We start from the raw sequence: 13,461 nt of genomic DNA, 5'->3' as shown, positions 1-13,461 counted from the left end.
AAAGAGAAGTTATAAGTTGAGTTATAAGGTGCTTTTAGTCTTTCAAAGTCTTATGCTTAAAATGAGGACAAAAGAATGCTACAGACCGAATACTTGTGTCCCCTCAGTATTCATAGGTTGAAACCTAATCTCCAAGGTGATGGTATTAGGATGTGAGGCCTTTGGGAGGTGGTTAGGTTACGATGGTGGAGCCCTCTCGAATGAGATTAATGCTCTTATAAAAGAGACCCCGCAGAGCTCCCTCACCCCTTCCACCACGTGAGGACAAAGGAGATGACAGTCGTCTATGAACCAGGAAGGAGGCCCTCCCTCACCAGACTCCGAATCGGCCGGCACCTTGATCTTGGACTTTCCAGCCACCAGAACTGTGAGAAATAAATCTGTGTTGCTCCAAAGCCACCCAGTCTAAGGCATTCTTTTATAGCCTCCCCCAACGGACTAACACCGAGACAGGTGTTTCTGCTACAGCGTGGCAAATGCAGTTCAGTAAATGCTCGTCGTCTGCAAAATCTTGCACTTATAAAATCCAAGTTCACAGGAAAAATAAGGTTCAAAATCTACGCAGCTCTGTAATCAGAACAAAAACAATCAATCAATTCCAAAAACCATCACTACTGGTAAGGAGACACGTTCAATTGATTTAAAACATTTTTTTTTTTTTTTTTTTTTTGCGGTACGCGGGCCTCTCACTGCTGTGGCCTCTCCCATTCCGGGGCACAGGCTCCGGACACGCAGGCTCAGCGGCCATGGCTCACGGGCCCAGCCGCTCCGCGGCACGTGGGATCTTCCCAGACGGGGCCACGAACCCGCGTCCCCTGCATTGGCAGGCGGACTCTCAACCACTGCGCCACCAGGGAAGCCCTGACTTAAAACAATTTTTTAAATACAGCTATAATGATAGAATTTGACCTTAAAAAAACCACAGTTAAAGCAGTATGGTGGAAAGGGGTGTAAGGAAGAATGGAAGCTGCTGGGTTGTGAGCAAATGGGCAAAGGACCTGAGCGGTAAGCGTCCTAGGACAGGGCACATGGCCACCCTGAGCCAGAGCATCGCAGAGTGACAAGCACCATGGACAGGACCGAGTTCTTCCGAGGCGTCTGCCCGCAGCTGTGTTGATGGTCCCTGGGGTCAGGGCTGCCGCCTGGTCCCGCAAAACACTGATGTACTGGCAAAAATGGTACATGAGCCAACCCTACTTCTGTTCCACAATGACATCATCCCATACTTGCCAATCACACATGAGCAAATTTGCAATAACAAAACACCAAGACGTCCAACCTGCCTGCACCAACCCCATCCACTTCGGGGAGACTTCAAGGCAGCCGCGGTGCCCTTCGCATTGCAGCAGCTCCCCAGGAGCACCTGTGAGGCACATACATATGTGTAGACACAGTGCTGACACAGTGTGGGAATCTCAGAAAAACAAGATTCACACGACCTGGGGAGGGTGACCCATGAGTAAATCAATGTGAGATAAACGTCAGAAAAGAGACTTGCACATGGTTTAATAATCATCCGGAGATGCCCAGAACACTTTAGCTGTTGGTTGGGACGGTTTTATGGGGTCGTTTGGAGCAACAGCTCCAGGTTTAAAGCAGCTTGGAGTCACATCCTGCCTCTCCTGGGAAATCTTAACAAAGTTACTCTACCGAGCCATGCAGCTGTTTTCTATATGACAGAAGTAAGAATAATAATAGTCCTTGTCTCACGCCAAGGAATAAATGAAATAATGCAGGTGAAGCACTCAGCACAGCACCAGTAACTATCAGAGCTGCTTCCGGCGCTCCTTCTGCTGGAGACTGAGGCATCTGGAGGAAAGGGAATAAACAGGAGCTTTTCTTCTTGGCTCTGTAAGGGCCGTACAGTCGTACAGTTCTGGTACATAAAGGGCACTTTGCAATGGTCAGGTGAGTGAATGGATTTTAATGGGCACGAACGTGGCATTTGAGAATTGCTGAGGATGACTCTCTTTCTTCCTCCTTTTGATCCTCACATTCCGAGAAGTTAGCAAAGGTGAGCATCTTGCCTAAAGCCTCTCAGCTCGTTAGCAGGAGGACCAGGGAGTAGGCCGAGCCTGAGTTCCGGGTGGACCACGATCATGCCTGCAGAGCCTGACCAGCCAAGGGCTGGACTGACGTCGCTCACATCCTACACTAAATGCATTTAAATACGGTTTCTAATTCCAATACCTTGCTGTTTCTCACACATAAAATTCCATTAGCTTGACAAGCCTACCAAATACTCAGATGTGAGACAAGGTGTAGTTATGTTTAAACTGCATTCAAACTGCATGTGTGGGAAGACGCATTTTGGGGCACCTGTGGCAGTGGAATCACGCTTCACATGGCACCAATTCTGGAAAGTGGGACCCACCAAAGGGTGTCTGTCCTTAAAGCTACCGAACACTTTAAGCAGAGGAGTGAGAAATTCCAGTAAATGTTTTAAAATTATAAATCATCTAATTTCACTGCTCAAGGAATCCTGTGAGCGCTTGGGACTCCCATGTTTCTGATGAGGAAACTAAGGCTCAGAGACGTGAGATAATTGTTCCAAAAGTCCCCAAATCTAGATGTGTCAAGGTCAAGGTCTGAACTCAGCCTGCCTGACTGGACTGCATGCGGCGTGTCCACTCTGCCCGTGGGTTTCCCAACTGGAAGCACATGATCCCCATCCTCTGCCCCCGCCCCACATATTTAGGACTAACTGGGCCTCTCCATTTCTGAGCGGTAGTGTGGGTAAATGTGAACACTTCCTCTTTCATAAAGGATAACTTCATTTCTAGAGAAAGAATCCAAGGCATCAGATGACAGATCCACTAAGTAATGCAGGAAGCAGGCCTGTAGACATTTGGATGTAGCCCTGCTCAGGTCTGACTTTATTTACTTGGAGGACTGCAGCCCATGACAGATGCTAGAGGCACTTGGATTATTAGCAGGTACTCCTGTCTGCACTTTGAGAGTGCATCCTCTGGTAAAACAGTGTCCAGCTACACACATCCAAATGTTTCTTAACAGCTGTTATTAAAAAGGAAGAAGAACAAATATTTTTAAACCAACTTTAGATTTCATGAAAGTTCGTTCTGAAAACGTTCTACCTGAATTCTTCTGAACTGAAAAGTGGTTACGGTTGAGTGGTTTGAAAGTCTATTTGATGCGGTCGAGAGGAGGGAAGAGATGCTTGGAGTCGGGGCTCTGCTCTGATGTCCCCCTGCTGAGCCCAGGGGCTCCCTGGGAAGGGGTCTCATCCACTCTCATCCAGTTCTCAGCACGGCAGCTGCCCATAGCACGTTTACAGTGACAGCTGGGGGAATGAGTTGTCAGCTCTGCCGCTCAGAAGCTGTGAGCCTTGAGTGCAGCCTTGACGACTCCACATCGTGTGCATGAAAGGATTACCTTCCTCCGCGGAGGCTTGCTGAGACGGCACATGTGCCAAAGGGCTTGGAAACCACACAGTTATGGATCAGGTGTGGAAAGAAACTAAAATATTAGGGAACCACACTCTTGGAGAACCACATAGGATGGCATGGGATCAAACGCCAACCTGAGAAGGGGTAGATCAGCTGGAACCAGAGCAGGAGGGAAAAGGCACCCGAGATGCGTTGGCAGAAAAACAACCCCCTCCCCAACAAAGACGTCACGTGCTAATCCTAGAACCCGCGAGCCCTCGAAGTTACGTGACAAAGGGGAATGAAGGTTGCAGATGCAGCTAAGGCTGCTTGGGATGGGGAGATGGTCCTGGACTATCCGGGTGGGCTCAATGTACTCATAAGAGTCCTTAAAAGCGGAAGAGGGAGGCAGAAGAGAGAACCAGAGAGGTGGCAGCCTGAGAAGGTCTCAACCTGCCACCGCTGGCTTAGAAAAACAAGGAATGTGGGCGCCTCTAGAAGCTGGAACAGGGTAAGAAACAATTCTCCCTGAGAACCTCCAGAAAGAACACAGCCCTACCGACACCTCGACTGGAGCCCAACGAGCCGTCTATCCTCCAGAACTGTAAGAGGATGAACCTGTACTGCATAAGTGGCTATATTCACGACAAGTTGTGACAGCAGCACAAGGACGTGATGTCACGGCTGAACCAGGGTTTACACTGCTTGGGCAAAGTGGAGGGAGGGGACGTTGCAGGCAGGGGACCTGCTTGGGAAAAGGCCCGCAGCCAGGAAGCGCACGGTGCAAGGAGGGAGCCTGGAGGAGCCCACCTTCCAGGAGCAGGACCTTGACGGCACCGAGGGCCAAGGTTACGGAGGCCTTTGAGCCTCCGGGAGGGAGGCCAGACACGATGAACACCACTAAGGGTTTGACCTGGCGGAACACAACGGAAGGAGCCACAGAACAGCCTGGAAGAAGTAAGTGTGGCAGAGGTGAGAAGCATCAGCAGGGAAGCAAGAGAGGACAAAGGTCACTGCCGGCCCATGGCCGCAGCTGTCCAGCCTTCCCTCCCGCCCTTTTCTCACAGATCAATCACATGGAGGTGACCTGATCTGGGCCCAGGAAGCAGCAGCATCCTTTTTACTAACTAGTCTCTGGGGACGCGCATCCCGAGTCTCAGGGCTCGTTCTCTAAAATACGGGCTCTGCAGCAAGGCCCTCCCCATCGTGAGAATTAGAGCTGATTCGTGTTAAATGCCAGACACGGGGCCTGCCCCGAGCTCAGCGAACCATCGCTGTGGCTGTGGCCAGAGCAACTAGCCCTGCAGTGAGAATCCTGCCCGCGGCGCCGGCGCCTGTACCTGGATGTTGAGTCTCCCCCGATGCGCCCCCAGGCCGTAGCGCTTCGAAGTGGACGCGTGGAGCTGGAAGTCTGTGATTTTTAAGGTTTCCAGACCAAGAGGCGGGCAACCTGGAAAGGACAACGCTTATTAAAAACAAGGACAGATGCTGACAGAAACGAACTTCTGGTTTCCTAAATCTGGCCACGTGCTTCTCCGTCTTTCCCCTGAGCTCCAGCTCAGCGCTGCAGCCCCACTCACTGGTATGAGCAGCGTTTCCGGACCAACGCTGTCGATTCAACTGTTGACATGATGCCAGTTTTCCTTCTTGTCGGCATTTCCTTTCTGGGTGTTTTTGCCCTGATATTCCTTCTGTCTGATGCTGTCCATGCTACTGTCTGAGGCTGTTTCCAATTAAGGATCCTTCCGCAGCGTGACTCAGCCAGGGAGAGTTATTGGTTAGAAATTTCAGAACGATTCCGTGGCTGAGCTCTGCAAATCAATCAGAACTTGCTGATTTTGCTTCGGCAACCCTTGCCTTTGTATTGTGAATACCAATGAGCAGAGCAACAGAAAAACACAGACAGACAGACGGACAAACCTATTGTCTTCCATTCCTGGCAAAACTGGTAATTTTGAGAATGGCTACTGCACGCAGTTTTGTCCAAGCTGCCCCTGGAATAAGATGCTGGCACTCGGGCAGCCCCTTGGCCATCATCCCAATCCAGCCCATCGTCCCTACGGATAAGAGCTTTAACGGCAGCCCTGGGGCCGGATCCCAGGCCTCCTGACTCCTGGGCTGCTATTCTCACCACCCACCCTACCGTGGGGCTGGAAATCTCCAAGTGATGCTACCTTCTTCAAATCTGGCCCTGGAGAAAGAAAACAAACACTCGGGAGGAGAAGTGAACAAAATATACTTCTGTGAAAAATGCCTAGTGTAACAGAAGCAAATTTTAAAAGCACTGTGGGTCACTGCTGAGATGGAAGTGCCCCTGGGGATCCCTGGGATCCCTGGGGACGTGAGCATGTCTGTCCAGCCACAACAAACCCCTGCAGGGAAAAAGCCCTTCTGGTCCTGGGAGGCTGGAGGAGGTGGCGGAACAGTGCCCGCAGGGCATGCTCTGCGGGCACCAGGTAGAAAGTCTGTCCAGGTGCTGCAGCCAGAGGAATTCAGACCTGCCAGGACCTGAGACGCCATCAAGTCCTCCCCTTAAGTTCTCAGAAGAGGAAACCGAGGCCCCGAGACTTGAGGTGAACCACCCGAGGCGTCCCTGCCAGCGGCAGAGCCACGCCTCAGATCCCGGTCTCCAGACTCTCAGCTCCGGGCTTTCAAACGATGCCACGCTCTCCCCTGCCCACATCTGCCGGGAGGCTGCCTGTACTAGCACAGGGAAGCAGAGGCACTGGTGCCCAGCATGGTAAAGAGCACAGGAGAGGAGGTGACAGTTCCACTGGCACCGGCCTGATGCTGCCCCAGGATTCGGAAGCCTTCAGGCGGCCTCGTGATCATTCTCAAGATTTTCGGCAGGTCTACTCAATGTCCAAAATAAAGCTGCCTCTCCTCCTTGGACTCACCCGCAATGTAGAACAATACCACATGGGAAAGAAAACGACACAGGGTGATTAAGAAACCTGGCCAGCTCTCGAGGCCACCTCTTGGTCCTTGAGGGGACACCTGCAGAACTTCACTCAGCTGCGGCCTGGACTTTGACACAGTGGCGGACTGCTGCTACCAGAGCCCCAAAGGCTGTAAGCCTAACAAAACCCACAGAACGAATCAGCCGTCTCAAGGAAACCTCCGTATCTTCAAAACGGGAACTCCAGAAGGGCAGAGGGGATAGGAAGCAGACGAGCGGCCCCCTCCCAGCCACGATTCCTGCCTCGTCCATGGCGTCCAGGAGATAAGAGACAATCACAGTAACACGAGGCTTCTCACCGGCAACTCCTGCATCCAAGGGCTGAGGGGAAGGAATGAGAATCTAGAACCCACTATCTGTCAACAGTCAAAAGGACATCTTCAGTCAATGCTTAGAAAGTGTACCCCACTCCCATCATAACCTCAGATTCTTGCTGAAAATACTGCTGGACTAATGTACCAGACACACACACACACACACACACACACACACACACACACACACCCCACATGGGACGTAAGAGCTGAGGGCTCTGTGCAGTGACTCGCCCCAAAAGAGCCCAGTGCGCTCTACCTGCCAAAGAACTCCAAAAGCAATGCTAAGTTGGAGCAAGAAGCTAGAATTCCTTCGCTTTTACATTCTCAAAGATACATCCGGCCCCTGTCCAGAGAGCACTGTCATGACACCATCTCCCAACAGGCAGGACTTTTCTCCATCTTTAGAAAATATTACTCAGGAGGCCAGGGGTGCTGCCTCGAGGATCAAATAAATGGAGGAGACACAAGTGTTTCAAAGCTTAATTTAAATCTCCACAATCAGAAAGTCAAAAGGCCAGGCAGAGTGATGGCGTCATTACTGGAGCGTGATATGTTGGTATTATAATCAAGATTATAATGTCAATTGAGGAGATAATTACTAGGTTGAAAGAGTGCTTGAAGTCAATGGGAAGCTCATTCCCAGCTCTTCACCCCTCCCCTGTGTTCTGAGTCCCCAGCCAGGCTGCACTGAGGTAGTAGCTCTGGCAGTAACTCAGCCAGGACTCAGCTCCTGGGCCAAGTTGTTCCAGCGGCAGCCCCTGAACAGCCATCGAGGCAGCTCCCTGTTCCTCCTCCAAAAACAAACAAAACCCTTTATCATCAAATCACATTTTTGCTTTTTCTAAGAGGAAAAAGACTCTAATCCTGAGAAGCATGTGGGTGAGGAGAACATGAAAAAAAATGTGTGAAAAGAACACTTCAGGAAAATATTAATTAGAGATGGGAGATGTGTCATAATCTGGGGGAAAGAGTGACAGTCGTCAAAGATGACTCGACTTTCCTCTTCCAGGCAGCGTGGCTCCTGAGAACACCCTGTGCTGAGCGGGGCACTGCTTCCCAGGCCTGAGTTCTGGAGACCCTCTGCCTCATTCCACACCAGCCACTTTACAAAATGGACATTGGCGCTATGGCAATATATTTATTATTCTCACCACCATCAATTACCATATGTGCATGCCAGCTCTGTAACAAATCAGGAGTGCTCATGGCATTCCATTTTGTGACCTATAAGTTACGGAGCACAGTCAGACTAGAATACCCTCAATGCCCTAAATCTGTCTGCAGGCGAGGCTGTTATGAGAGTCAAGAGAATCATTTTAAAAGGTTTGGGGAGCAATGAAAGCAACTACCATGAGCCAGACCCTCTGAAGACACTTTGTCATTTAATCTTCACAAGAACCGCGAGAGATGAGCCAGACCCTCTGAAGACACTTTGTCATTTAATCTTCACAAGAACCGCGAGAGATGGGCATTACCGTCCCCATTTTACACGTAAGCAAGGACTCAAAGAGGCTTACACAGAGTTAAGCAGGTCCTAAGTATCTGAGTTAGAATTTGAAAATCAAGTGTGACAATAAAGCCCAGGCACAGTCTTAACGCCACCTCCCTTGGACTTGAAAACTCAACAGTGTGGTACAAATGCAAGTTGCATGGTGGCATTTGGGGTCACAGGGAAGACAGGAAGTGAGGCTGGGACGGGGGTCACCAGTTGGCAGAGGGGAGCTCAGAGTCCAAGGTCTTCTGGCCTGCTGTGAAGTCTGCTGGAAACAGAGCAAAGAATTCTCCATAGACCTCGAGAGCACTGCCAGGGGCAAGCTCACAGCCATCCTGAACTTTTGCTTTCATGGTCGCCTATAAACCGAATAAGTCTTAGAACATTCTTTCCTTCGCCTTTCTGAACTTGACATTCCCTTGGATCAGTGAGAGTGTGAGGGCCCTTCCTGGTGCACTGGAGAGTGTTTGCGTGGCTCTTTGCCCGTCTCAGAAGTCGCTGGCTTCCCAGAGGGCACACCTCCCTTGGGGTCTTGCAAAGGAGCTAATCCCAGCCTTATCTAATCACCCCTGGAAAGCTCCTCCCTCACTTCTGGACTCCTTCAGGCAGCAGTTCTCACCCTGACCCAACATCAGATTCTTCTGGAGAGAAAAAAAAAAAATGCCTAGACCCCCTCCCCAGAGACTCTGATCCATGGGACTGCAGAGCGGCCCGGGCCCTAGTCTAAGGCTCCCAAGTAAATCTTCTGAGACCCTGGTTGGCTGGTGTCCCTTACCTGTAACGCTACAGAAACTCGGGATTCTCTTTCCCAGGTCCCAGGGGTTCAAGCAGAGGAAACTCTCAGGGAGCTGGGTATCAGCCCACGCAGGTGGAAGCCACTCATGCCTGGAGCCTGCCAGACCCTCGTGTAATCTAGAAGCTCCGACCTCAGATCAGTGGTGGCCTCACATGCAAAGCCTCCAGAGACTTCGTCCCTCAACACCCACCCCTCTCATCCTACCCACCCCAACCTAAGAAAAGTACAGACCACACTGTGAATGTCCCAGGGCAGCAACCATGAGTTCTCATCATTGAAGTCCCAAAGCCCAAATCGGTGTTTCCCGCGTGAATGAATGAATGAATTTGTAATACAATCCAATATAACTAATAATCACTATGTCTGCATCGTCATGGAAAAATTAAGTCTGTTCTTTACATATCGCTTATAAAGCCAAAAAAGGAATAATTGGTTCAAAATAGCGCTTCTCAAACCTCAATCCCTTGCTTGTCATCTCCATGAATTTTTCCAGGCACTATTGCTTAATAGATTACTCTTACTTAATTTTTATTTAAGTCAAGTAATTTCAATGGAAATATGTTAATGTCAAAAGAAATCTTATTACTAGAAGATAACATAGAAAAATATATTCATGATCTTGGGGTAGGTTAAAAAAAAGTTTAAACGCGAAACAAAAGTACTAAAGGAAAATATTGATGAACAGTCTATATTAAATTTAAGAAGATCTGTTACTCTAGAGACACAAGTGCTAGAATGAAAAGGTAAGCCAGAGTGTGAGAAGGTATTTACTATGCATATTAATAACAAAGGACTCACATCCACAATTTTTTTTTTTTTTTTTTTGCGGTATGCGGACCTCTCACCACTGTGGGCTCTGGACACGCAGGCTCAGCGGCCATGGCTCACAGGCCCAGCCGCTCCGCAGCATGTGGGATCTTCCCGGACCGGGGTACGAACCCGCGTCCCCTGCATCGGCAGGCGGACTCTCAACCACTGCACCACCAGGGAAGCCCCACAATATTTTTAAGAAAAGCAAACTAACAAACAAAAACCATCCTATAAATCAATAAGAAGAACAATGAGCAAAAGAGCTGAAGAGGCATTCACAAAAGCAGATATCTTAATGGTGAGTAAACATTAGTCATTAGCTTTCAGGAAAATGCAAATTAAGACCACAGCGAGATACCAGTACATACCCATGAATACGAATACAACTAGAAAGACACAATGTCAAATGTTGGTGAGGAAGTGAAACAACACTGCTGGTACAACCAATTTGGAAAACTCTCTAGGAGTATTTACTACAGATCCTCACGCCCTATGACCAGCAATTCTACTTCTAGGTATACACGCAACAGAAACACATTCATACATATGCCAAAAGATTCATGCAAGAATGATCCTAGCAGAACTATACGTAATAGCCAAAGACTGAAAACAATTCAAATGTCCACTAATATGAGAATGAATAAATTGGGGGATAGTCATGCAATAGAAAACTATAAACTAATGAAAATAAGTGAGCCATAGCTCTACACAACATGGACGAATCTCATACACATAATATTGAGTGAAAGTAATCAGCCACAAAGAGAGTACAATGTCTGATTGCATGAACGTAGGCTCAAAACAGGCAAAAATCATCTCTGACAGTGGTTATCTGTGAGCAGGAGCTAGAGGAAGGCCTCAGAGGTTCTGGTCATGTTCGTTTCTGATCAAAACGACAGTTATAATGGCGCATTCACACTATATGGGAGTAGTGTAGGTGACAACCCAATAAGTTATATCCTTATGATTTCTAGACGTTTCTGTATGCATGGCACACTTCAATACTAATAATTTTTAACAGGCTTAGCTTTTCCTGACTATTACATCATATTAATACCAGACTAAGTCTGTTTATCCAACTCAGAAAGAGTGAAAGAGAATTATGCTGAGGTAATAAAGCCAATCTCAAAAAATTGTATACTGTATGATTCCACTTACCTAACATTCTTAAAAAACAAAATTATAGGGCTTCCCTGGTGGCGCAGTGGTTGAGGGTCCGCCTGCCGATGCAGGGGACGCAGGTTCAAGCCCTGGTCTGGGAAGATCCCACATGCCGTGGAGCAACTAAGCCCGTGCGCCACGACTACTGAGCCTGCACTCTAGAGCCCACAAGCCACAACTACTGAGCCCGCGTGCCACAACTACTGAAGCCTGCGTGCCTAGAGCCTGCGCTCCACAACAAGCGAAGCCACCGCAGTGAGAAGCCCGTGCACCGTAACGAAGAGTAACCCCCGCTCACAACAACTAGAGAAAGCTGGCACACAGCAATGACAACCCAACACAGCCAAAAATAAAAACAAACAAATAAATAAATAAATTTATAAAAAAAGAAAAAGCTTTTTTAAGGGATCTTAAAAGGGACAACCTTCTCATAATCTGTTCAGGGTTATTTACCATAATTCATAAAGTCGCCAGTTGTACGGAGGCATCATAGACTTTGGGGAACTCTAGCTTAAAATTTTGCAGCTTCTCCCAAACTCATCCTAAAAAACTATGAAGAGGCAGATAAGTAAAGACTCCCACCAGTGCTTTAACCTAATGCCAGAGGTGGAAGACCATTCATCACATGTGAGTCCAATGGAGACAGTTGGGGAAAAAAATGGAGATGACCAGAGGAAGGACAGAAAAACCTTTCACCCCTCTTGCATGCCTCCACTTTGAAATCCAGGGTCTGCAGCAACTAGAACATTGGACATTTATCTCTAAAGCCCAGATGGGGCTTTCTGAGGTGGCTGGGTGCTCACCTCTCCCCCCAGCCAAGTTTCTACAACTGTTTGGATCAGGAGTTCTTAAAACACAACTGGACAGGAGGTAGGGGGAGGTGTGGCAGTCTGACAGTGTGGGGACAAAAAGAACACTGATAACCACATATGAAGGTGATTTAGTTCCCCATGAATCCCATCAGATCACAGTGTCTAAGAATCAGCAGTGAGGGAAGGAGTTCGCACCTAAGAAGAGCAATGACGTGTAAAAGATAAAAGGCTGCTAGAAAGTGCAAACTGTACTGGGGGTTTTGCATGCTGAACTGGTCAACATCTGTAGATCTGAGGAAGGGCTTAGACTGTCCCCAGGGGAGAAAATCTGACTCATTCAAAGATGAGTAGAGAACAAAACATTAAAAGAGGTACACCATCCAAAAGACTCCAAAAGAAATAATGTGATTTGATATAATAACCAGGAAAATGTTGTTTACCCTAAGTATAGTGCGAGAGACATGGCCTCTACTTGCCATGAAAAGGATATGCTGAAAAAAAAAGATAGAAAATATTTAAGATAAGCCAAACATCAAGAAAACTAAAAATCCAAAGACAGAATTAGAACCTACAAGGAAAGATCTATTATTTTTGAACTAAGCTCTTTGCCAATGCAGTAGGGAAAAATAAATAAAAGCCTTGAAACATGGAAAGGAAAAAGAAAACTGTCATTATTTAGTGTACATTGATTCTGTAGCCAAATCCAAGTTAATATATGAATAAATTTATAATTAATAAGAGTTTAGCAAAGTTGCTGGGTATAAAATCAACATTCAAACATCAACCGTACTCCTGTACACTAGCAAAAGAGAATTAGAAAAGTGAAATCAGAAGCATCACAGGATGTCAATTATCTAAGAATAAATCTATTTAAAATGTGCAAGGCGGGCTTCCCTGGTGGCGCAGTGGTTGAGAGTCCGCCTGCCGATGCAGGGGACACGGGTTCGTGCCCCGGTCCGGGAAGATCCCACATGCCGCGGAGCGGCTGGGCACGTGAGCCATGGCCGCTGAGCCTGCGCGTCCGGAGCCTGTGCTCCGCAACGGGAGAGGCCACAACAGTGAGGCCCGCGTACCGCAAAAAAAAAAAAAAAAAAAAATGTGCAAGGCCCATGAATTGAGATATACTTTGAAAGATGTAAGAAATACGGAGATATACATGTTCGTGGATTAGAAAACTCAATATAAATATGTAAATTCTCCCCTAATTGATTTTATGGAATTAATGTAACTCTAATCAAAATTCCAGGAGAGTTTTTTTTTTTTTTTTTTGCAGTACGCGGCCCTCTCACTGTTGTGGCCTCTCCCGTTGCGGAGCAACAGGCTCCGGACGCGCAGGCTCAGCGGCCATGGCTCACGGGCCCAGCCGCTCCACAGCATGTGGGATCTTCCCGGACCGGGGCACGAACCCGCGTCCCCTGCACCGGCAGGCGGACTCTCAACCACTGCGCCACCAGGGAAGCCCTCCAGGAGAGTTTTTAAAGAACTTGACTACATGGTGTAAATGTGTGTGTACGCACACACACTTTCAGTGGGTCAATAACCAAAACTTTTGAAGAAGAACAAAGTTCTGCTCTATCAGATATCAAGATTTATCATAAAGCTATAATAATTAAGAGAGTGAGATATTTTATGTACAGGTAGAAAAATGAAGTAATGATAAAGAAGAGAACTGGGAGCCTGAAAACAAAGCCAAGCATATATGGACACGACATCCAACAGATAAGGGCA

The 13,461-nt window shown here is 47.9% G+C and overlaps 1 protein-coding gene across 1 annotated transcript in view; it reads right to left on the bottom strand.

Moving 5' to 3' along the window:
• Positions 1 to 13,461, bottom strand: part of CPXM2 (carboxypeptidase X, M14 family member 2) — a 122,789-nt gene that overhangs the window by 89,876 nt on the left and 19,452 nt on the right. Inside the window, exon 3 of the mRNA XM_065893764.1 lies at positions 4,727 to 4,836. Coding sequence (XP_065749836.1) covers positions 4,727 to 4,836 — 110 coding nt within the window. The remainder of the gene's footprint in view (positions 1 to 4,726; positions 4,837 to 13,461) is intronic.

This window comes from Phocoena phocoena, chromosome 16, assembly GCF_963924675.1.
Source record: "Phocoena phocoena chromosome 16, mPhoPho1.1, whole genome shotgun sequence".
Lineage (NCBI taxonomy): Eukaryota > Metazoa > Chordata > Mammalia > Artiodactyla > Phocoenidae > Phocoena > Phocoena phocoena.
The sequence above is the reverse complement of the archived record's forward strand: the minus strand, read 5'-3'. Positions and strand labels throughout refer to the sequence as shown.